We start from the raw sequence: 24,241 nt of genomic DNA, 5'->3' as shown, positions 1-24,241 counted from the left end.
AAAAATTTCTCAATCATTGTTTGTTTTGGAAAGATCATGCTTTAAGCACATGGAAATACTTTACACATTTGAGAAGTGCTGACTTCCTACATGCCTTGTGAAGGAACAGCAAATCATTCATATAATGTAAACACATTTATGGATTGTTCCAATATAACTTTTTTCAGAGCTGCTGTTCTTTTTAACAAGATACAATTTAGTGCATATATGCTCTTTTGATGCTGTGCTTTGGCCAAGAGTTGCAAACATCATAAATGTTAAATATTAGAGTTTGTGCTAAATGAGCAGTGCAAAGTTATTGAACCACACTTTCAATGCAAAAAGTTGTTAAATAGTGCTGCTTGATGCACTGTTTAAAAATAAACATACCAGAAAGTAATGCTAGGGTGAAACAGAAATAAATAGCTTGTCTAAAAGCGTGAGTATAAGCGGTCTCATTATGTCTTGATAGAGATGATACAAAAAAATGAAAGTGGACAAAGTTCCTCTGTAAAGGCGGAATTTGAAGTCAGGGAAGAAAAATGAATAAAATGAGAAGCTTTGCTGCCAAAATTGGAGTGGGCATTTCTGGAATTGTATAATCATAGTGCTGGGCAAGGGTCTTAAGAGGTCATGGGGGCCTTCCCCCCTCCTGTGAGGCAGAATTGGTGGCACTTCATGAGAGGTACCTGCCTAACCTGTTGTTAAAGACCTGCGGAGATGGAGACTCTGCAGGCTCCTGAGCAGCCTCTGGTAGCACTTACTGCCCTGGCTTTTACATTTTAGGGGAAACTTAGTAACTGTGCGCTTCCTTGACCTCATGCAAGGTAACTTTCTGCCTAGGTAGATGCCAAAAGCAGGTTGTTCTCTGCCTCTTTGTAGGTACTTCTTATGTACTTGAAGATGACTGTATAAGGAGGACTTCAGAGAACTAAATATTTTAGAATTTAGATCTTAAAAAAAATAGTTGAAGACTCCTTAATTGTTACTTAGCAATAAAAGCATTGATTTCTTCTGCAAATCGTTGACAGACCGTCTCCACTGGACAGACTAGATGTGAAGTGACATTCATCAGCTGAAAAGAGGACCCTTCAGAGAGGAAAATTCTTTTAAAGAGAGCAGTAAGAACATTTAAATAAATGTAGTAAGAGCAATGAAGGATTTGAAGCCATTTATGCAAGCTAAAGTACTAAATTTTTGTATGTGCGTACAAGAGTGTGTGATCTTTCTGCCATGATCCTTTTTAGCACTTATCTGCGTTTGTGAGAACACTACGTGTTTTCTTTTAATCCTTTCTTCTGTTGCTGCTGATCAAAGGAGTTTTGTGTCATCCCTTCATCTTCTCTATTGTGTACCTGGAGGAGGGCTGGTGACCTGGAATGGCAGAGCTGGGCTAATGGCCTCACAGATTCCTCTGAGTCAGTTGTCAGTTGGGTTCTGTCTGTCTGGTTTTGAGAGACTTGCCTATTAGGCATGTGTGTGCAGACTTATCTCACAGACTGGTTTTATTCCTGGCTATTTAATTTCTCAGTGAACTTTAGTCTTATTTGCTGATGTTGTAGAATGTATTGACCTTGCAGTGCAGTTAGAAGATCTCCCATATGGCTATATTTTCTTCCTTGCTTGTTCTCAGGTCCTTCTTCAGACAAATTTTGAGTAAGTACAGCATACGTCTGGCTCTTCTGAAATTCTTGCCAGACTTAAAAGGTCATGCAAGGGGAGCCAAGAGAAGGACAAGAGGGATGGCCGTAGTGGGAGGCAGTTGCTGGAAGAAACGTGTCAGGGTATCCAGTGCAGGCAGCAGCAGTGGTGTCATGGGTAAGCAGGGGTGGATGGGGGAGCATAGGGCAGCAGGTGAGATGGATGGGGGAGGAAGTGGGGACTTGGATGTGAGGTGCTTTGGAGAGAACTTGGGGGGATATCAGGCCATTGCTCTGAGGGGGCGGGGGATTTGGGGCAGAGTTTGGCAGAAAGATAGGGATGAGCGGGACAGGGGAGTTTCTAGGAACAAGGGCTAGGAGGCTCCTGCGTGGGATTAGGAATTACAGGAGAGCACTGCGATGGGAGAATTTGGGGAATTGGGTGTTCTGGTTCTCATCTTTCTACATCAGTTCCTACACGTAGGAAGCCTGGTCCCCAGGGTCAGCAGAGGATGGTGTGTGCACACTTGGGTGGTTTTAACTGTGACACTTATTAACAATGGTTCTGGCTGTAGGCAGGGGGGTACATGCAGGACTCTGTACAAGGTACACCAGCCTTACTAGTATATTAATTCCCTACAAGGGAAAAAAAAATCTTTAGCGTGTTGATTGAGGCCATACTGTGTATGTGCGTGTACCACCTTCCTACACCTTAACTTGTGCCTAAGTGAACACAGCAGATAAGTGAATGTTTGCTGTAGGGTCTCAGAGGAGTCAACTTTTGAGCTTTAAAACAGCGCATTCATAAAGTAAAAATACACTTTATAATAAAGATGCATTTCAAAGGAGCTGCTGGGGGCCCTAGTTTTCAATAGTCAGTACTCATCCAAGAGGCGTATTGTGCTAGGGTACTTGCAGAAAAGATACTTCGGATCAAAGAGACAATATTCTGTACCAAGGAGACTTCAAAAGTAATTTTCCTCAGGAATGTTTGTTCAGGTGCAGAGGGTGGGAGAAAGGAATATTGTTTTAGGCAATCAGCATTGGACATCAAAAGGTGAATTTCCCCATATATACCTAGTCTGGACTCAGCGTGTCAGTTAAGGTGTTGCTGGAGAGGAATATTGACAGCATTGGCTACTAATGAAAGAGAAATTATCCTCATGAAGAAGTGCCTTGGTCTCTGAAAGTTTCGTTCATCTTTTTTCCTTTTAAATGTGGGTGTTTTTTGTTGGGTTTTTTGTTTGGTTTTTTTTTTTTTTTAAGAAGAAAAACCGGGATAATGGAGTATATCAAAGTGGAGAATTGACTATTTTAGTTCATTGTTCTGCTTTGTCTGAGCATAGTTGCTACACAGGTAACTTTTGTATTTTGGGGAAATGGAGGCTCAGGTGTAGTTTGTGACATGTTACAGTTCAGCAGAATGTGTGGCAGAGCGGCAAAATCCTCTACCTCTTGCAAAGCGTATAATAGCATGTTAATATGCTGTATTTTATATGGGCTCTTTTTTAAAGTATAAATTGCGTAAGAATATTGAGACTTACAAAGAAACCTACTTGGACTCACTTAGACAAATGTGTGTAGTGGTATGGGCAGGAAATGGAGGGACAGAGAGCACATGTGGAACCATCTATCTAAATTAGCTGGATGGGGGCCAGGAAACTGGAACTTGCAACATTTCCAATGATGGGTAGAAAACGAAATGATGGCTTTGTGTAAGAATAATGATTCTTGTATTGTTCTGGGACAGTGAGGTAGATCCTGCAGGAGACAGACGGTACGTTTAAAGGCGGTGCATGGGGAACTGGAAGAGTGGAAATGTAAGTAGGTTGGAGGGAGGAACAATTTAAAACTGAGGGCTGTGCACAGGAGGAAAGCAGCGTATATTTTTAGGTCTGAGGTCCATTCTCCTCTTTCATCACTTGAAAGAGGCATAAGTAAATAGAGCACTGCTCTCTTCTCCAAAGCATAGAAAGAAAATCACAGAAATGTGATCCTCTGCAAGACTGTCAGAGGCAGTGCTCAAGTAAACAAGAGCTGCTGGTCTCTGCTGTGTAGACGTGCTGACAGACCTAAAAGGGATCGATGTAGGCATCTGATCCTCGCCATCGTTAGGCGGTCTTTGGTACCAGGGCTTAGGGCTGCCTGTGTTTGTGTATCTGTGGGCATGCGTACGTGGCTAGAATAAGAAAAAAGCCACATACATCCAAGACTACAGATAAAGGTGTCCAGCTTGTAATGCTTCCCTGTAATAGGCCCTTTGAGTTCAGACAAGCAAAGTCTGAATAATCAATTAGTAAATATTTGAAGAATTTTCTGCCTTTCCAAAAAGGTGGCAATTTCTGTAAGAGCATGATGGTAATGATGCTGGGAGTGGCTGCATTTTTCTCCACTTTGATTTGGAGTAGGATTTGAGCCAGATCATGACTACAAGTTCAGAAAAGGGAGAACCTGTGGAGTTTTATTGTTGGATTTTCCCCCAGCCACACAGAAACTCTAACATGGATAAAGTTGGAAGACTTCAATGTTGTCTGCTTGAGAGAGGAGATGTTGGCATAGATCTTTGACATCTAGAGCCTGCTGCTCAAGGTCTGTTGGCAGCATCTTGGCTGTGCCTGCACACCAAGGATTTTCCTTTGTTCCCAGTAAAATGTGATTAGGGTTTCCTTTTGTTGTGGGGGAGAGGAAGAAGGCTTGACTTGAGGGCTGATGGGAGGATGCAGAAGGGATTGCAATGGGAACTGCATGCTTCCCTTGTCTTCACCCATTCAGTTTTCACTTATTCACCTTAATCTGCCTCTTCGTGGGATGATGCCTTGAGCTTGAATTCCCATTTTAACTTGTGTAGGATCTGAAGCCTAGACAGGATTACGCCAAGAATTTCTCAAATCAGGCAATTCTAAACTCTGTTTGAAATAAGGGGTTAAAAAAAAACCCTTAAGGTGCAATTTATACTAAAGTTTAATGTATTGGTTTGGTTTCACTGATAGTGTTTTGTACAGCATCTGCTTTATGCTTATTTTTAATTTATTTGGTGTCTGGTTAGTTAAGTGAATTTGAAATACGGAAGTAAACAGATATGTCACTTTTAAAGTAACAGAAATATTCTTGGAGAGTGCTGTACCCATTTAACTGTTTGTTGCTTTTAAACTCTGCGTAACTAACCTCAGCCATAGCCGAGGTGCCAGCTATAACTTTGGCATTAAGTCTGTTTTATCTCCTAATTGAAAACCTCTGGATTATTTTTTTCCCCTAAAAAAAAAAAAAAATAAAGACCTTGACTAAAATAGTGTGGTATCTGTGTTATTTTGTTTGTCATGAAGAACAAAGTCTAAATGTGGCTGTGCTTTTAATTATTTTTTGAGTTTATTTATGAAGAGGCAAAGTACACAGCAACTGCAGCTTTTCAAAATGTGAAATTTCTTCTGTAGGAAGAAACCCCCTTTAGAACTCAGGATACTTTATCTTTGTTTTTAAATACAACCTACGTGACCATGCTGGTTTACCTTCTATTATCTTCAGCCCGTCTCTGCTCCACCTCACTGGTAGCATCAGGCTTAGAAATGAAGGAGCGGGCTGTGCTGGAGGAAGCAGATGAAGACCTGCAGGTGGGAAGTGAATTTAGATGGTAAAACCCATTACTGCATATTCTGCTTGGGGAAACCTCAGTCTGCAGCTCTGGAGCTGCGAAAGTGCAGTATGGACTGGAAAAGGTGGGAAAAGAGTGTATTTTCTTATATTTTTGTATGGGGAAGTTTTTGCTGTTGTGCATTCTGCTGTCTTTGATTTTGCTGGCAGAAAAGGAGGAGCAGGAAAGCTAAGGAATGGCCAGCTGAGACTTTAGGACGGGGAGAGAGATCCCATACCTGACGGGCGGGTGCGTGACAGGGAGAGACGCACAGAGCAGTTCTTCATTTTTGCAGTCGGATGTATGTATGTGTGTGTGCATTGTCAATTGTCCGTGACAGCTGACATTGGGGGAGGGAGCTTTTTAGAGGAATTCAGAGATTTAGATCAGGGAATATCTGCTCTAATCAAAAGACTTCATTTCCGGTTAATACCAAGCGACTATCAGATAAAGCCAGTTTGAATATGACTTGGTACTGGAGTATCAATGCAATTTTAGGTGTTTTTTGTTTTGTTTTTTCCACCTTCCCTAGCAGGGCATGTTTTGCTGAAGGATCAATTAGAAAACCAGAGGGAATGTGGATAATGTGAACGATAGGTTTACTACTCTGACCGCTTTGGCAGATTCATTAAATTTATAAAATCTGCCCCTTTCACAATTCTTCTATGCTTTTATATTTTTTTGATTCAATTAATCTTGATATTTCTTTAATTATTTGCGTAAGGGCATGCAAAGTATTAAGGCCACAGAAATAACTTTGTAAATACTCTCTCACTGTTCTGAAATCCAATTAAAAACCTGCAAACTTCGTCATTCATCATTTTACCATAGGAGTGTATTTCTTATGGAGACAGTCTAATATCCTGCAGCAACTTCATGGCATTACAAAAATAATTAATGGACCCTTTTAGGGCAGTGTGTGTTGCTACAATGTGGAATAATACTTCAGTGTTGTAAGTGAACGGTGTGCTAGGAAACACTAATCCCTCGTGTATAGTAACAGGAAGTATGAATATTACTTATTAATAATAATATAAAACACCTTAGCACACATGTTTTTTTTTTCTGGGCATGTCTACTTTTTCGTAAACAACAGTGAATTTTAATTACAGAAAATTGGTGAGAAGCAAGAACGATTTGTGTAATTAAGAAGATCTGTTTATTTAAAAGCCTTCAGAAGTTGTAAAAGATGGAACTTAGCTGTATGTGAGGGATGAATGTTGTGCAATAATGCCCCTTCATTCCCCTTTCATAATAAATCTCCACAGAGTATTCATCTAAAGGGCTGGATGCCAAAAAGAACAGGTTTGACTTGTCTGTGAGGATTTACACCACAGTAAAATGCACAACTGCTTTTGCAGAGGTCATTGTGAAGGTCACAGAGCCAGTATGCACCACTGAATGAGAGCAGCCTGTGACAATGGTGTGAGAGGCTGGATTGAGTGAAATCAGTATTTAAAACCTCATATGAAATGTAGCAATAAGCTGGAATCATTAAAACGCATGACTTCAAAGCTTGTATGCTGTTTTGCAAGAAATTAATGGTCTTTTTTCCGTAAGTTTGCATCTCATATCCTCTGCTGAATGTAGCTCCTAGGTCAAAATGCAAGAGTTTTCTCGATTCCTGACAATCAGCATTGAAATAACTTCGTATGTCTAATACAAACACTCTCAAACCATTAACAACTGTGCCTCTGTCCAGTTAAAAAACAAAACCAAAACAAAAAAAACCCCACACCAACCAACCCTCGTTGATATTGCAGTGGATTTAATTACCTGAAATTTGGGACACCTTTTTTTTTTTTTTTTTTTTTTTTACAAATAAGGTCTGAGTTTGACCATAGGGTCACTATGTCTTTAAATAAAAGATGATGATCATTTCAAATGGCGACCAGCCATCAGTGGGGTTTAGTGCAGAGATTAATTAGTAAACTTTGGAATGCGCTACAGCAAATGCAGCTGATTGGCAATAGCATGTGGAGCAGCAACTGGTGGAAAGCTAGTGCTGCTGAGCAGCAGAGGTATTTCCAAAAAGACTTAAGAGTGCTGCACTTTAAATGGCAGTGTGCTGATTGCATCAAACCACCAGTTTTCTATTTATGCAGTTTAGTAAATGCACAGATTAAAGAAATCTGATGTTCATTTGGAAAGAACGCAACTTTTCTTTTGTGGTTTTGATGTGATTAGGTGCACCCCGTCACTGAACAGTTATGCCCCTGACCATCAGAGTACAGAGGATGGTGGTGTGTCTGCATTGACTTTTGCAATTTTTTTACTAGGAAGACAAATGTCAAGTGTACTCTTAAATGCTGGGATATGATTTATTTGAAAATGACACTGAAGTAATCATGATTAATTCAATGGCAATTTCAGTAAACCATTTCTTAGAATTCTAGTCTACTTTTTAAAATCATATGGATTCCTGAGCCTGTGAGTTTGCATGATTTATAATTGCTTCCTGTCTTCCTTTTAAGGTTTTAAATACATGATTAGAGAAATTGGGAAACTTTGTCAGTTACCCTTCTAAGGATGCTTGATCTATTTGGTATGAATAATGGACCCCGTTACATGTCGTCTCTAGTAGGACTATTTTCTCAGTTTGTGTAGGCCATGGGATCAGGGCCCAGAGAATAAAATTAAGATGATTTATGTTATAAATAACTACTCTTGAGAGAGTACTTGGAAGCCCTATGTATAGTTCTTAAAAATCTCTCAATATTACTGTATTAGTCTCTTGATGCCCACCTTCAGTTAGAGGGGCACGGTCAAGCATCCATTTAAGCCAGTAACAAAACTCATACCAGCGGCTGTTTGCTTCAGAAATGGCCCATGCAACTTGACTAGCCTGGTAAAACTCATCGTACTAAACAGATCCTGAGTACTGAGCAAAAGCTCGCCCCTGTGGACTAGTTAATGCTATCACTTGAAATAGTCATATTAAAATTTTTGATCTAAAACTGGCGAGGTGGTTGATCTGATAAGATATGGATTGTCTTGGCTTTGACCCAGAAAACCCTTAAGCATGTGCTTTAACATTAAGCAAGCATGTATACCTTTTGCCTTAACTCTCAGCTCTGTTACTTGGTCCTCATTGCATTCAGTCCCGAAGGCCCATGAGTGGCAGATCTGTGGACCAGGCAATAGCAGACGCTGGAGTCTAATACCTGGTTGTGAGCTGCTCGACTTCGGAGCTGTTGGAACGGTCTGTGGAAGGACAAGGAGTGGAAGCCAGTGTCGTCAGGGTGCTCGTTGTTTCTTTGGAGACCTGTTTCTGCAAGCCCCTGCTTCCTAGACTGTTGTGTTTATTGCCACAGGTAATTGCAGCGAAGCGGATGGGCTCAGTTTACGCAATCAGGTTTAGGCTTGCTTGGCTTTGTTGGGCCGGACTTGTGGGCCACAATCCAGACAAAGTAATCGGTATGCAACTGCTCCTTTGACTGTGCGAGACTCTTTGTGTGCTTCAAGCTGGGTAGTTTTCTAAGCCGAATGTGTTGCTGAATCCGGGTCTAAGCCCCAAGGAAGCGTGTGATAGAATTTCCTGATAGCAAATAGATCTGTTAGCTTGACAAGCCTTTAAATGAATCCTCTGTGTAAATCTGCACAGGATTAGGGCAGTGCGGAGTCTTGTGAAACGTTCAGTGATAGTATGTGTTAAAAACTGTTTAAGTCATGCCTTTCGATTATCTGTGTGTGTATACATACATAACAGAAACACCCATGCACACAAAAAGCATCTCATTTAAAAACGCAGTATTTGAGCATGGCAATCAGCTCTCTAATTACTGAGACTTGGTTATTTTTTTAAAAGCTAAATCCACTGTGTGCATGTACAATATACGCATCCAAGTACATTGCAAAGCATTATGAATAATTAAAAGCAAACTGTAGCCCTTGTCAGAAACAAATGCAGGTACATTCAGCGATGCATTATCCTGGCTGAGCTGCAGGTTTGCTGTGACTCAACTACTTGTATGAATTACAGAGCGCTCTTTGTAGCACTTGAGTGTTGCCTTTTAGTATTGGTCTAAATCTAAGATATGAAAGATTAAACAAAGTCTGAATTTCCTTGACTTGATAGCAGCAAACAGTCCCTGCAACTCCCTGCTTTTGTTAATGCCCCAAAGAGACTGGCGTGGCTGCTGGAGTAGCTCAGGCTGGGGGCTAGGTGACTTCATCAGGTGAGCTGCTTTTAGGCTCTGGCAGGCTTTTTTCCGTGTAGGTCTCTTAGATGCACCAGCTATCAGTGCTCAGTCCTAGCAATGAATGTCTCAGACGACAGAGCAATGGCGGTGAAAAGGAGACAGGGGAGAGAAAAGTCAATGCAGCGTCATGCTTTACCTGCGACCCAAGAATATTGTGAGACAAAAAGAGAAAACATGGTTTTCTCACTATATTACCGGTTGATAAAAGTTTATGTCCAGAGCTAGGACAAAGTTATTTAGCCTGCTGGTGACTTAAAGGGTTTGTTTTTTTATTAAAGCTTTTGGATATTGCCTTGCCATCTTTTGCTGAAAATATAATTTTCCTGAGAGTTATACGTCTTACCTTACTTTCTTTTTCTCATCAAATCTTGGACAGTTCACATCAAAACAACCCCTGCAAAACTCACCCTGTGTTATTAAGCCAGATGTACTGTGAAAGTTTCTGAACAGCTTGCCTTGGCACAATGAAATGAATGTGATTATAGTCCGGCGGTGGTGGTGGTGGGGGAAATACCCCTCCAAACTGTTAGCGCTTGGGAAAGGAAACACAAAACCCTGTTATTATTCATATGTACTCTAGAGTTTCTGATTTGCTCCCATTGACTTGAGTGATATGGTATCAGTTACTCCGATGCCTGTAGCGAGGGGTTTGTGTTTCATGTAATGAAGCGGAACGGCGATGCAGATGCACAGTAGCCCAGTGTTGCTGGATGGATGGCTTCCAGGTAGATGGAGACTTGGGCTGACGGGCTTGGGAGGCGATTCTCTGTGGTCAGGCAAAAATCAGCGCTTGCTGGTGAGTCTAAAAGTGTGTGCGTGTGCGCTGAGTCAGTCTCTTATATACCTTTACGATTGTGCCACTGATTAGACTCAAAAGGCTTGGCAAATCCTATTTGTGTGGGAAGCTCAAGTGCAAAAACTTGCCTAATTTACTTTATTTAAATCAATATAATCCTGCTTAAGGCCTTTTGGAAAGCACATCTAAGTGAACGGTGTTTTAAGTTAACACAGTGTCTTTCGTGTTCACAATAAAAGCTAGTTTCATTTGAAAAGGGTGTGCTTATGGTTTACCTTATACAAACTTTTGCCATATTAAAAAGACTCAGTTCTCCTGCATGTGCGCATTGTCTTTTGTGAAATTTGTACTTAGAAGATTTAATATCTTCAAGCTTGCTTTATGATCAGCAATTCTTTGAACTTGGAAACAAGAAAGTGTGGATAACTTCAAATAGATATTTGAAGTCTGATTCTAAGGAATGCTTATGTTGGTTTTGACCTTACAACGTGAAGTTTGATCTCTGTCTCAAAACTGCAGCATTCTAGCGGAAATGTAAATACAGTCTGAACTTTTTTTAGAGATCTTTAAAATATGCTCTGTCTCTTAAAGACAAGGACTTCTATTCCAGAGATTCTGGATATTCAACCCTGGAAACATATTTCTCTTTGCAAGGGCCCAGATTCAGTAGCTGATCTCTAATCAGCAGACCTCACTTGCGTGTCCTGCCTTCAGGAGACACCAATCTTTGGTGGTTTGGACTTGAATACCTAAGTGTGAAGCTTCATAGAATAGAGAAGGGCCAAGGCTGAAAGCTGACTGAGATGATTTAGAGTTTTATATAAGCACATAAAGCTGCAAGTTGTCTTGTTGTGTTTGGTTTTGAAAAGCACTTATTAACTACTTTGACATCTTGCTTTTAGTCTCAAACATCTGCTTTAGATTGTTTGCCGTAAAAGTGTAAGAATTAATCTTGCCCTCATTTTTGTTATTGCTACCAGAAACCAAACTATTTTTATTACTTCTTGTATAGGGATTTGGACCCTGAGCTATTTTCAGAGTTGAGGAGAAAATGAGTTTGTATTTTTTTTTTTTTTCCCTCCCTTGCACTCCCCCCAAGCTTACAGGTAAAATTAATTAAATTACAGTTTTTAAGTGCACAAAGATGTTAGGCGTGGCTTGTTAAACTGTATAATAAGCTGTACTTTGCTTTATTTGTGCCCGATATTATGAATTTTAAGGGAATTCAAATGATCAGTTCATTTCGGGTTGTTTCTCAGAGCGGCAGCTGCCCAGAGCCAGGGTAATACATTTGCATCCTCTGTGGAGAGGTTAGCTTAGTACATATTTTACTGTATGGAAATAATATATAAAAGTCAAAGAAATGAAAACCTTCCTATATGTTTGGTCCTTTGATTAACAAATGTTCCCAATACTTATTCTTGGGGCTTCCTTTTTCTTGGATTACAGCTTGTTTGTGTTGTTTCCCAAGCAGCAGTAAGTAGCTGTGACAAGCGATGTCAGTATAAGCCCTGATCTTCAACACTCTACATTTGAGTGATTTCTTTCCCTGTGTTGTGTCTTATTAAGTCTCAGGGCATTCTGCTGATGGGGGTTCATCCAGTACTTATGTCAGAGCATATAGTAATCTTCCTTTCTACAATGGACGTGTTGTTTTGAAGGCAAAACTGTCTTGTTATAAGCCTGTAGCAGGAAATACTCGGGCAGCCTCTCTAACTTGGTCGAAGTCTGCAGTTGCTTTCACAGCAGTCTCCCCTTTCAGAATCTGTGGTGACACTTGCTTTTTTTTTTTTTTTTATTTGAATGCAAGTGTTTTAGCAAAAGGGTTCACAAAGGAGCCAGTGGACGAGATAAAAGCAGATAAGGCATCTCTTTATTTTATAAACAGATAAATAGGATTTTTCTGTGACTAAGTGAAATTACCGTGTGATTGTATGGCTGTTTTGCTGCCAGCTTCTATTTTCGCTAGGTGAGATTGTAGATTTTTCATGTCAGGAGCCATTCCTTTTTCTTTGTGCTAGGATGCCTTAGATGTTTCTGTTTATTGTGCTTCGAGGAGTTACAAAGCCGTAGCCACTGAAACCAGGGTAATGCAGGAGGCCATGATAGATCCTGGTTACGTGGAGGGACTCTTTCTGCAATGCTCTCAGGATCAGTCAGGGCTTACAAATAGACTTTCTGATCCTGTGAAAGTCTCTGAATCCTGCCCAAATTTCTGCTAAAATTCAGGTGACGTTGGAAGTATACACAACTTAAAAAGCTGTCATGTGTCTGTGGTTCAGATTTAAGCATCGTTTTGATATAGCTTCTTAAAGCATAGATGGAAAGTTGCACGGAAAGTAACGAAACCTCCCTGGAAGGACAAGAGAGTATGCTTAATGCAGATTAAAAATGCAGTTGCTTTGCCCCAGGGAGTTTTTTTGTTTAGTTTGACAAAATTAATGTGCATTTTCAAAGCAGTGCCATGAACTGTGTGTTACATTTGCAGTGTGTCTCTTCCTGTCCCCGGAATAATCGGCTAACGTCTATTTGCGCACTCTGCAAGCAAATGAGGACAAAAGCCTAGAAATAAACTACTTTCCACTTTGTTAATAGTAGTAATTCTTAATATATTGCTAACAGGTTTCAGTTTTCATTTAAAATTGGTCCACAAATGTAAATGTAGTCCACAAATATTGTGAAGGCGTCTCGCATACTGCTAATGCCTGATGAAGCTTTCTTCATTTCTCTACTGTAAAATTCAGTTTTTCTAAATTCCTCCTTTTTATCTCTTTGCCTGTTTCTAATAATTCACTCTGGTGTTCTTTTTTCCTGTTTTTGCTATTCTGTTTATATTCTTTCTTTCATCTGTTTTATTGTCTTTTTCTTCATGTTTTATTCCTTTTTTTCACCCCTGTTGCTATAAAAACTTCCCCGCTTTCTTTTGCCAGACAGTTATCAACCTTTAGCAGTCCCTCCTTAAAATCTAGCTATTCAAGGAATCTCAATTTACTACTTCTCTTTATCAGGCAGACATAAGCCATGCCGAATGTGGCATTTTGCATCTTTATCAACATTTATCTGGGTCTAGGCTGTATGCTTAGTAAAACAGGGAATATGTCTCTGATTTACACACACACACTTTCTCATCTTCTACAGACTGAGGTCAGCTTTCTGTTCGGTTTTGTTATTTTAAGCAGTCTTTTTTTTTTTTTTTTTTTAAATCATCCATCAGACTTTACATTCTTTAAAAACGATACTGTATAGCTGTGGCTATTTGGATGGGGGGCGCTGCTTTAGAGGATCCCAGGAAAGAGCAGATAGTGCAGTACAGCGATGTATGGCTCTTCATGAGCTTCTGTTCTACTAATAAAGCAGTTAATTTTTGCAGGTTCCACCATTCTCCAGGAAATCCTAAATAATTCTCTTGCATAATGGAGGGATCATATTGACGTAACACTCAGCTTTTCTGCAACAAAATAGGAACACAGGTAGATTCAGCTGTACAAAGACTCAATTGTTGCTGGTCGGTCGCGATGGCGCAGCTATTGCTGTGCTTTGATCTCCGCTGGTGTCTCTGTGCCTTGCTTAATGTTATGCATCACAATACACAGAGTAGAATTTGTCAAATTGATTTCTATTTCACATCCTTTGAAAAATTAGGCCCCTCATGTGAGTATTTAAAACAATATTATATTAAAGCTTTTAATGCTGTAATTAGGCTGGCTGCTGCAGAGCTTGTGCTTTGTTGATAGCCACATCAAAATGATCAAGGCTTCAGAAGTCTGACGGTAGAGATGCAACAAAAGTTTGTTCAGTTCTGCTTAATGCTGTATTACTAACATAGCACATCAAGAATTGGCATAACAAACTGAGCTGAACATATCTTTGAGTCACCTGTAGTGAAAGTTTATCTCTGAAAAACGGGAAGAACCTGTGGTTGTACCCTGAGGAGGAAAATGTCAAGCCTGTGAAAGCCACAGTAGGAAAAAGAATGCGTGAGCTGATAGCGAGGTCTGCAAATGCAATTGTCACTCCCAGAGCGTCCAAATACCACACAGCAGCGAGTTCATGGCTTGGCTCTTCAATCTAGCTGAAAGTGGTCAAATAGATATCACATGCAGGGTAGAGCACATAGGAACCAGAGCAAAAGGTGCGGAAACAGCTAAACTTCTCTGTACAGAATGATGGATTGCACAAAAGCAAGCAAGCACTTTGGAGCTGTGACCAAGCTGGGAGTAAGATTGAGAAACAAGCACTGAAAACCAGGAGGGTGACCTGTGAGCTTATTTGTTGCATGAAAATGCTGTTGTGTTTTAATTCTTCGTTTCCAAAACCAGTGTTGTCTTGTGTACTGGGCTGTCCTTTGAATGGTGCCGGAGATTTTGAGGAAAGCTTGGCAGCTCCTGCCAGAACTCTGGAGTCTCGGTTGAAAACGAGCGAGTGACTCGTTGCAGCAAACATCCAGACTATCCCTTGAATCCGAACTGGGCTCCAGCAGCCAGTGCTGGAGAGGACAGTACCAAACGGGCACTGCCGTCCAGTGATGTGAAGAAAGGGCACCGGCCTTTTCTGTGAAGAGACTAGCCACTAAATCCTGGTACTGGCGCTGACCCAAAAGAATTGTATTTCGGCACGTTAGATGGACACAGGCTTTCTTCCCATAAAATTAGAGAAGTGGGGCTTTTTGGCGGGAGCTTTAAGATGAGTTGTGTCGGATAATTGCTTATGTCATAAAGTTGTAAAGGAAAATTTTGGAGACAAGTAGAACTGATGGCGTGATTTGGCCCATGTCACTCCGTGGTTAATTTCCCAGGTACCTGTTTGCATTTAACAAAACGTGTGTGTGACAGCTTCTTTGGTGCTGTTGAGCTCTTGCTGTATTTCTGCCATACCTAAAGAAAGCACATCTCTTAAACTTGTTGTGGCATTCAAAAATCAAATTAAGTTACTCTGTTTGGGGGGGGGGGGGGGGGGGGGGAGTCAGTCTAAATTCAGTCAGATTATTACTAAGCATCTGAAATCATCCACTCGAGAGAGAAGGGGGGTGTGTGTGTGTCGGTTTTACCTTTCTTGTCCTGCCACTTGTGGTCAGAGTCTGTTTTTGAGATCAGCAGGAAAGCATACGTTGATTTTGTTGGTTTCTGTCAGATCATTTGTTCTCTTTTGGTCTCGCTACCAGATTATCCCCATAGTACTTTCCATAATTGAGTAAAGAAATTAGATTTATTGTTGGTTTTCAAGAGCAGAAGAAAGAGCAGTTGGTTTCAGATATTTAAATCTTTGGAAAAGCCTCACTGGCATAGGGATTTCAGACTAAGGAATAGAATTATGCATTTTAGTTTGACGTTTTTCATGTTTATTTAAAAAAGCTGTGGAAGACAGAGAGGGCGAAGGTTAAAATAATATTAACTGAACCCTCCAAATCTACCAGTTTCGTTCTCTGTTTCCTGAGTACTGCTGTAGTCAAAGTAAGTAGTTAATCAGAATCAGAAAGCCGTACTAGCATTGCTGACATGGATTTGTCAATAGTGAATTGGGAGGGTGGGAACTGAAAAGAAAAAAAAACAACCCAATCCCAGCTTTTGGCTCAAACTGCATTGCCTAAGATATTTGCATTATATTGTTCTGTAAGAAATTCTATTAACATGAAATCTTTCCAAAACCTGAAGTCTGTTTTGAGCTTAACAGTAAAATAGTTTTATAAGACTGCTTATACTGGAAAATTCAAGGAATGTGTAGTATTGTTTTCACATTCACTTGAAAGCATTTGGATAATTACACAGTCAAATGAGAGTGTATCAAGAAGAGTCTTCGTTAACCTCTCTCTCGTGCCGCGTACAATCGAAGCGATGCTCGATACGCTTTAGCAGTGTCGTGGCATCCCACAGCGCTTGCTTTCTTGTCGACTAGCCGTGTGCTCCTTATGCCAGGCTGGGGAGGGCAACCTGACTGTGAAAAGAGTTTAGTAAAAAATAACATTGCTGCAAACTGACTTAATGAGATTTAGCACATAAATATTACTATTTTTGTTATCTGACATGTGTGCTGTGTTCTGGTAGTGTGGCAATAGCAGACCTGAGTAAGTTCCTAAGCAGAGAGAAATTAAAAGAGCAAAAAGATTTGGCTTCATCATCTAGTCCAGCCGCTTCTAGTACAGAAACGTGCTTTGTCTGAACAAGTTTTAATGACCCCAATCTCTGGCTTCTGTCTCTTGCCTGAGGATGTTTTTGTGGCATAGCTGTTCCTCCTCTTTCCCCTACTCTCGTGCATTTTTGGTGTCAGTCGCCTTTCTCCTCCTCCTCGGCACTTGAGAGATTTCTGAGAAGACTGTCAGTTGTTATTCCTTTTTGCTGCCGACGGAAGGAGGTGAAGGAAGGGCAGTGTCGTATTGGAGATGGAAAGGGAGAGACAGCAGGATGGGAAGACGTGCGGATGCTGCACCTTGAGCTGATATTTATGGATTCTGTGTGCTAAAATAACCTCTTTCTGCTAGCAGGCAGATACAGATATACCTGGCGTTTGCCAAGAGTCCCTCCCCAAACCCCTGTGTGAAAGGTGCACTGATACACTATAGTTCTGTTGCTCTAATAGCTGTGACTTTTCCTAAAAGGACATCTGGTTTTTGTTTAAAATAAGCTCCTTGTCACTGCAAGGGCAACTCTTCTCTGGATGTAATCCATAGCTTTTTTTTTTTTTTCTTAATGCCATGTTGTAACACAGTCTGAAACAAAAATTGGCTACTGCTTTTGTTTTCTTATTATTTAAACTGAGAGATGCCTCGAACAGCATATCTAGGATAGTGAAAAGTAAATCAGCCAGTCAGTTTTACTTGTAGTGCAAAGACATTGCTTGATCCCCTCTCCTAATTTAATCCTGTATTTCCCTCATCTAAAACCATACAGTTTTCCCTCATCTAAAACCATACAGTACATGAATGGAAAATGAGTTGCTCACAAACCCATTGCTGTGCAGTCTTTTACGTAAACAAAGTCATGAGGATAAGCAAACGCCTTCCTTCTAATTAACAGTGTGTTTTGTGGTTCCATACATTCCAATGTGTAATATACAGCTATGGTGCCTAAAATAATCCCAGAAAAAAAAATTTGTATGTCACGAAGATAGGGGTGGGAGGGAGAGGAGGCAGGAAAATCTGTTGTCTGTGTTCTTGGAAGCCTTTTCTATCTCCATTTGGATACTGTCAGCTTCTTTTACACAAACATTACAGCATCCAAGGGGAATTAGAAATACATACTCTTGACCACAACGTCAGATCTTAAGTTTGTCAGGAGAAAGCAATGCAAAAGCAGGATCTTGGACCCACTGCTTTCATTTTGGTTTTAACATGCTGATAAATGCCTCCTAATGCTGGAAAGAGGTAAGGCTGGCTGTCTAGGTGGAATACAGGAAACGTAAAAGTCTTACCTCGTAGATGTAACGCGGTTTCTGGATCTGTAAAAGTGCTGTGTAAGTCCTAAGTAACAGTTATTGTCTCTTGTGATGTCTGTGAAGTAACACAACTGCCTCCCTTTTATAGCAGTCTTTTATGAAACGGCTAGGGACCACTCAGAGCAGGGACACAAAACTGAGATGCTACTGGTCAAATGATTTGTAACTAAGATCATATTGGTCAAATCGAACCTTTGAACTTCAACAAGAGTTGCTGTAAATATACCTTACCACAACATCAGTGAAAAGAGTAAAGGCAAAACTTTTCACTGGTAAGTTGTCATTGGTTTCCATCCCAGCCTTTTTGCACCAATCTGTGCCATACCGTGTTGTGACTGCAGTGTAATCTGCACAGGGCTGAACAAGTTGGAAGCCCGTGAGCTCAGGAGCACGCATTGCCACGCCACTGCACTTTGCATTGCAAGGAGTTGGCAGTGTAGGTACCGCCTGTTCAAAACATCTGCAGAGCTCGCGTGGTTGCAGGGCTTGACCAGGCTTCAGCCCCTTTCAGATGTGAATGTATATTGTAACTCTTATGCTTCCATCTAACCCTTTCCCAAATCAAGGCAGACTAAAATCCAGTTTATAGGAAAAAGCCTTTACCTAAAGGCCAGACAGTTATAGGGCAGGAACAACAGCCAGTCGTGGTTGTTTTTTTTTCTTTCCGCATTGCTGAGTGGAATGTAATCCACGTTGCCAAAGTCCATCAGCTAAAGTTGTGATTTTGGGAAATGAAAACAAATGAGCTGTGTCATGCAGCTGCACAGTCTCCTTGAGGTGCAGGTCTGCTGGTTGGACACAAACCATGCAGTTATTTTGCTGTGTAAAAGTATGTACTGGTTCTTAACGCTTGCACCTTGGCCCAGTACATAGGTGAGAAAGATGTAGGAGAGAGCCGATGTTTTCAAACTGGTCTTGATGAACTCGAAAAGAGCTGCCAATAATTAAAGGTGAAAATAATTAACTGTTGGAGCAACTTACCTAGGGGTTGTGCCTGGACCTTTATAATCTGAAATCTTTAAGTCTAGATTGGATGCCTTTCAAAAGAAGATGCTTTGGCTGAACTGCCAGTCCTTGGGCTTTGTACAGGAACACAAAATCTCCTGGCCTGTGCTGGACATGAGGTCAGACCAGCTCAAGGATGGACAGTTTCTACACGCTGCTCTTCTTGTGATGTTCTGCTTGTGCTCTCTGGGCCACCACAGTGCATTGTTTCTGCAGTACTGCACTTCACAGAAAAGTCTTGGCATGGCTCTGTGCCTTTCCCCATAAGGTATACACCGGTGTCCACCATACAGCTGGCGTGCTGGCCAGTCAGCCTCCTCACCATTCATAGGCAGCTCCCTTGCAGTTCCTAGTTGATTTCTGAGTGTGAATGACAGTCGTGATCCCTTCTGACCTCTGGCACCTTGGGAACGTCACAAAGAGAGGAAGACAAATGAAACATTTTCACCCCATTCTCCCAGGAGTCCCCAGACAGAGATGTGCATCTGTAGCAGCATAAATGCTAGTGGTGAAAGAGGCTTGCGATGAGCGCCATCCATTTTTTGGGAGCCTTCTCATGTCTCTTGGCCAATGTCGCCAGAAGTTGCTCTCGTTAAAAAAAAGTGTTAGGAACGCACCAGTGGCAACTCCACTAACAGCAAGCAGCTGTTCGGGTGATGCCCTCCAGAGATGTGGCTCCTGCAATCTGAGCTGCTCCTTTTTTCCATGCACAAGTAATTTCCCAAAATAATTATCATGGTTTTGATTTTTGCCTGAAACTGAATTTTCTTTTCTCTGGCTGGAAGAAAATTGCTCTGGATTTGGGAAGACTGAGACTTTTCACTCACCAGATTATGTTGTACGCATGTAAAATGTTGACATGTCTTTCCCTTTGGTTTGGTTAGAGATAAAGATATTGTTAAAAATTGAAATCTAGAAGTCTTATTTAAAAATTAATCTCTCACAATAGGTGTAACATGCCCACGTGAATGTAGTTACAAAGTATGATATTTTGTAGAACATGAACAGATTGTAAATTAACCACCTCTAGCAATATAAAAAGACCTTGCATTTGTATCTTAAAGTACCATGAAGTGGGATTAAAGCTGAATTTTTAACCTCCTTTTTCCTACTTTTTTTTTTTTTTTTTATAATGTGTGGTTGCCTAGTTTTAATGTTTCAGCAACAGTTTGTGGCCCAGAAATAACAATATGCTAACTATGAAAGTTGAGTGACTCATGGCTGACTTGAGAACTTAATTCACCGTGTTTTGTCTTCAGGAGACTGTCACCGTAACAGTATCAGCAGCCCTAGCAGGCTCCTGGGCAGTGCAGAAAAAGGCCAGAACTGTCTGTTCTCATGACACACACACACACAGAGCCATTTCAATGGAAAACTTGAGCTGCTGGTATTTCCATAGAGATCGGCCTAGCTCCATGAGAGTACATCTCAAGAACTTACATCTTCAATTTTCTTAGCTATTTTCTGCAACTCTCTAAACAAAAATATCCATGCTCCAAATTCAGAAAGGTTGCGGTCCTCAACCACAAATTTAATTAACAGCTTGCCCCTTCTACTGACTTTTATTTTTTCCTTCTTTAGTTAATTTTAACCCAGTGTCCTAGGTTAGGAGCCTTTCGTTTCTACTTGGGGGAGTAGATGCTTACAGAAGTGGCCCCAGGGACATGAAGCTCAGTAAGTGATCACCAGTGGGAGCCAGGCTTATACACAGCATTACACCGTGGAAAGCTTCCGATCTCCTGTTGCAGACAAAATGTCTACAAAAACAATACCACTACTTTCCTAAATTCCTGCGTTTTGCAGATGTGAAGCTCGGTTGCTACAGGGGAAGCCAGGCTGTTTCGGGGGAGCTCATAGTGCTCTGTCTTTTTGCTGCTGCTGCTAATTGTTGTGAGCACCATAGAATACAGTAGAAAATTGAAACTGTGTGAAAGATCAACAAATCAGTGTAGAATGTCACGCAGCAACATCTGTTAACTTTGGCTCTATCTCATATCCTCCTGACCCCTTCTTTCCAGCCACAAGTCTCCTGTTTTGTGAGAGCTCGGAGTGATAGGGACTTGGAGGAGGGGGGGGTGAAACTGTCTAGCTGTTCCTCGGTGGTCTGGAGCACCTGCATTGCACACACCGCCCCCCCTTTCAGAGGGAAAGCTATGGAGATTCCAAAAGGAGTCGCAACTGCACTGGATCCACCAGCAGTTCATCTCCAAGCGGGGACTTCCTGCCCGCCCGGCTCCAGGCTGGGCATGGCTCACGTGAGGTGGGATACCTGTCTCCCTGCCGGAGCCTGGGGAGAATTAACCCTGTTCCCCCTGGAACCAGGACGGTAGTCTAGTGGTGGGGTTTTTTTCTGTTGTGTCACACTTTAAGAATGATCGTTTTCTCTTCTGTTGTACAATATACAACGCAGTACAAGTTTAATATAAGAGATGTGGCTTGACATTTTGCAATACAGTGGTATCAGTGGAATGTGACTATCTTAAATAGTTTCTATAAACAATGCTAAAATGCTCACAAAATTCCCTTTCAAATACTGTATATATGTGCTTATTTGTTTCACTATCTACACTTTGTCCTGTGCATCTACTTATTTAGAAAAATCTATGACAGTGGCAAGGTACCAAATTGTTTCTGATGGAGGATGATGAATACAATATACAAATATTGTATACAAATATACAATATTTATACAAATATACAAATATACAAAAAGTATAAACCGAGATGGAAGATGCAAAAATTAGTGTTCTAGACCTGAAAATGTGACTGCTGGTAAACTTGCATTCTCTTGGGAATAGCATACCTTGGGTATCAGCTGTGAGGAGCTGCGTTCCCTTTCAAGTGAATCAGCAGGTCATGCCCCGGTTTGACCCGAATATCTCAGCAGGGTTTACGGATGTCTGTGTGGTTCAGGTATTCCATATGAGCTTAAATTTAAAATCTTTTTACTTGTGTATGAACAATTTCTTTTTGAAAACCAAGCAGAAAAGCTTGGCCACATCCCCATATTGGTTGATATATTTAACTAATACGTATATTAGTCAGCATGGTGCTATATTGTACACGTATAAGACTTTAGCAGTTCATAACAAATGGTAAGGCAATCTAGCTTTACTTTTTTATGCTTATGGATATTGTATATTTGTATTTTAAGACCAAGTAGACCAAGTCTAAAGATAGCTTTTTAAGTGTACTATAAACCTGCAGAAGGTAAAGGAAGTCTTGGAAGCCTACATGATTCTATGAATCTGTGATCTGGAATGAAAGTTTTATGTTTGTGTGTTTCTATATTTTTAGTTATGAAACAAATGGGAATTTTCTGAATGAATTAATTGTATTGCACCATAAAAGTCTATCTTGAGAGCCATTATATGTGGGAGCTTACAAAACTTGCAGAGAGAAATGAAAGCGGCTTCCCTTTTTAATTAGGGCTTTCAGGAAATCATTGATTACAGAATCAAATAGGGTTGCTGAGAGACCTTTGTTTGATATTACTTCTGATACACAAAACTTCTACCTAATAATGATTTTACTAGTGATGCTGGAAGCAGCTGCACTGTCTAATGGTAAGCCTGCTTTCAATAAAACTTCCCTCTTTCCTCCTAACTTGTCCAAACAGTTATAGCTAATGAAACATTGCTTCCAAATTGTAGATCCCAGTAAAATATTTAAATCGTGAAGAAATGAGTGATATGGTAGACAGTATGTTCTTAATGGGATGGTCTTCGTCTGTACCAGGTTAATGGTATAAGCTTGTTCTTGCATTGCATTTTAAAAAAGTCAAAACAAAACCTTGACCCAGTATGTAGAAATCTTTTACTTTTTTTTTTTTTTTTTTTTAAAACAGGGTCAGCATATTTCATTAGCTCCCATTCAAAAGCTAGAGGAAGCTTTGTATGAGTATCAGCCTCTGCAAGTGGAGACATATGGTCCACAAGTTCCAGATCTTGAAATGCTGGGAAGGCTGGGGTAAGTAACACAGCAAGTTTTAATTCCCATTTCATGGCATTATAGCTGGGACTGTAACCATCTTCAGTTTGCCAGCATGTAGGGGTCTTTTTTCTTTCTTTCTTATTTTTTTTTAAGGATCTTAACGAAATATTAGACTTCCTGCCCAACCAACATTTTGTTTGGGTGGATAAGCTGAAATTTTTGGTCCTCTACTCTTTATAGATCTATTGAGAGCTGGACTGGATTGCATTAGTGTTTTTAAGGTTGTCCTTGGCAGTCGTAGTGAAGTAGCTGTTCATTTTCAGTTGCACGGTATTAAAAAATAAATAAATAAAAATCTGGGGCTTAATTTACCCAGCTGTAAGCCAGTAAAAATATTAAAGTTGGGCTGTTTGCCATGGAAAAGGGTAGATTTACTTGTCGACTGCTGTCTACAGTCAAACTGCGTTTGTGAGAAATGAAGCACAGAGCTTAACTTTGTCAAAAAATATAATGTAGGGCTGGTCCAGCAGCTTGGCGTGCAGCCGTGTTTGGAAGAGAGCTTGGGAGCCTGCTGTACCTGGGTAATGGAGGCTGGGAGGTCCAAAAGTGACGTGTCTGCTCTCTAGAGACCTGTTCATAGCTGAATGCCACCTGAAAATGTGTAGCTACTGGGACAGTGGGTGTCACCCAACTCGTCATGGCCTAACTTTCAAGGTCACCAGCACTCAGAGTGGCTGGAAAATTAAGCGGCAGAGTGAATGCACAGACTGGCAAGGCAAGAAAGAGTTTAAAAAAATAACTGTTTGCGTTTGACTGTACAATATGGGAAAACTGAAGCCACAAAGTGCTGAACAAAGTTGAGACACTTTAGTGTGCAGTTTCAGAGACCACTGAAATCCAAACAGGAATCCCAACTAGTTCACTGGCGCAGGAGAAATTGTATCTCATCCAGAAAATGATAGAAGTAGATAGATTTTTTTTTTTTTAATTGTTATTATTATTTTTAAAATAAATAAGCAACCTAATGGTGCTTCAGAAAATTCAAGGCTGCCTGGAATCGAGGTTGTCTTCATTTTTGTTGTCTGTGTGTCCTCCTGATGCCTCTAACTTTCACTATCTGCTATCAAGCTTCTGAGACCAAATATCTGTTAGCAGTTTAAACTCCGGCAGAGCCAGACTCAGCCTTCACCACCTGTTTGAATGAAGCACAGCTGTGAGGGACCCCCAGTTTGAGGGGAGCTTTGAGGCCCTCTCAGCCCTAAGCCTCATCACGAATGGAAATACTTGGGTGGTGGAGAAAGATGACTTGTGCAGGGAGGATTCCCAGTCCCTGTCCCTTTGACTGTGCCCTTGTAAGGTGAGTGCTGATGTCCAGATCCAGCAGGAACCCTGTGCTATCTGTGTCCATCCCATCTAACTGCCTGACACTGGTTTGAAGGCAACCTACCACCTTGCAGAACAAAATCCTTTAAATACTGCAGTTGTGTTACAACATCTGTACGCGAGCATATTTGGAGCAGGGTTTGCAAACAACTCTCGCAGCCTTTTCTTGGAGACACTTTGACACACGTGTCGTTTTACCCCTCCAAGCGTGAAGGGCTTGGCTCTGGAGGTGATGAAAGAGTTAAGA

At 40.9% G+C, this 24,241-nt stretch overlaps 1 protein-coding gene across 1 annotated transcript in view; it reads left to right on the top strand.

The window, feature by feature from the left end:
• The window catches only part of MNAT1 (MNAT1 component of CDK activating kinase), a 127,365-nt gene that overhangs the window by 65,964 nt on the left and 37,160 nt on the right, over positions 1 to 24,241 (top strand). The window contains exon 7 of the mRNA XM_063333603.1: positions 22,526 to 22,647. Within this exon, the coding sequence (XP_063189673.1) occupies positions 22,526 to 22,647 (122 nt within the window). The remainder of the gene's footprint in view (positions 1 to 22,525; positions 22,648 to 24,241) is intronic.

This window comes from Chroicocephalus ridibundus, chromosome 4 (genome assembly GCF_963924245.1).
Source record: "Chroicocephalus ridibundus chromosome 4, bChrRid1.1, whole genome shotgun sequence".
NCBI classification, from domain to species: domain Eukaryota; kingdom Metazoa; phylum Chordata; class Aves; order Charadriiformes; family Laridae; genus Chroicocephalus; species Chroicocephalus ridibundus.
This window is presented reverse-complemented; position numbering and strand designations above follow the sequence as displayed.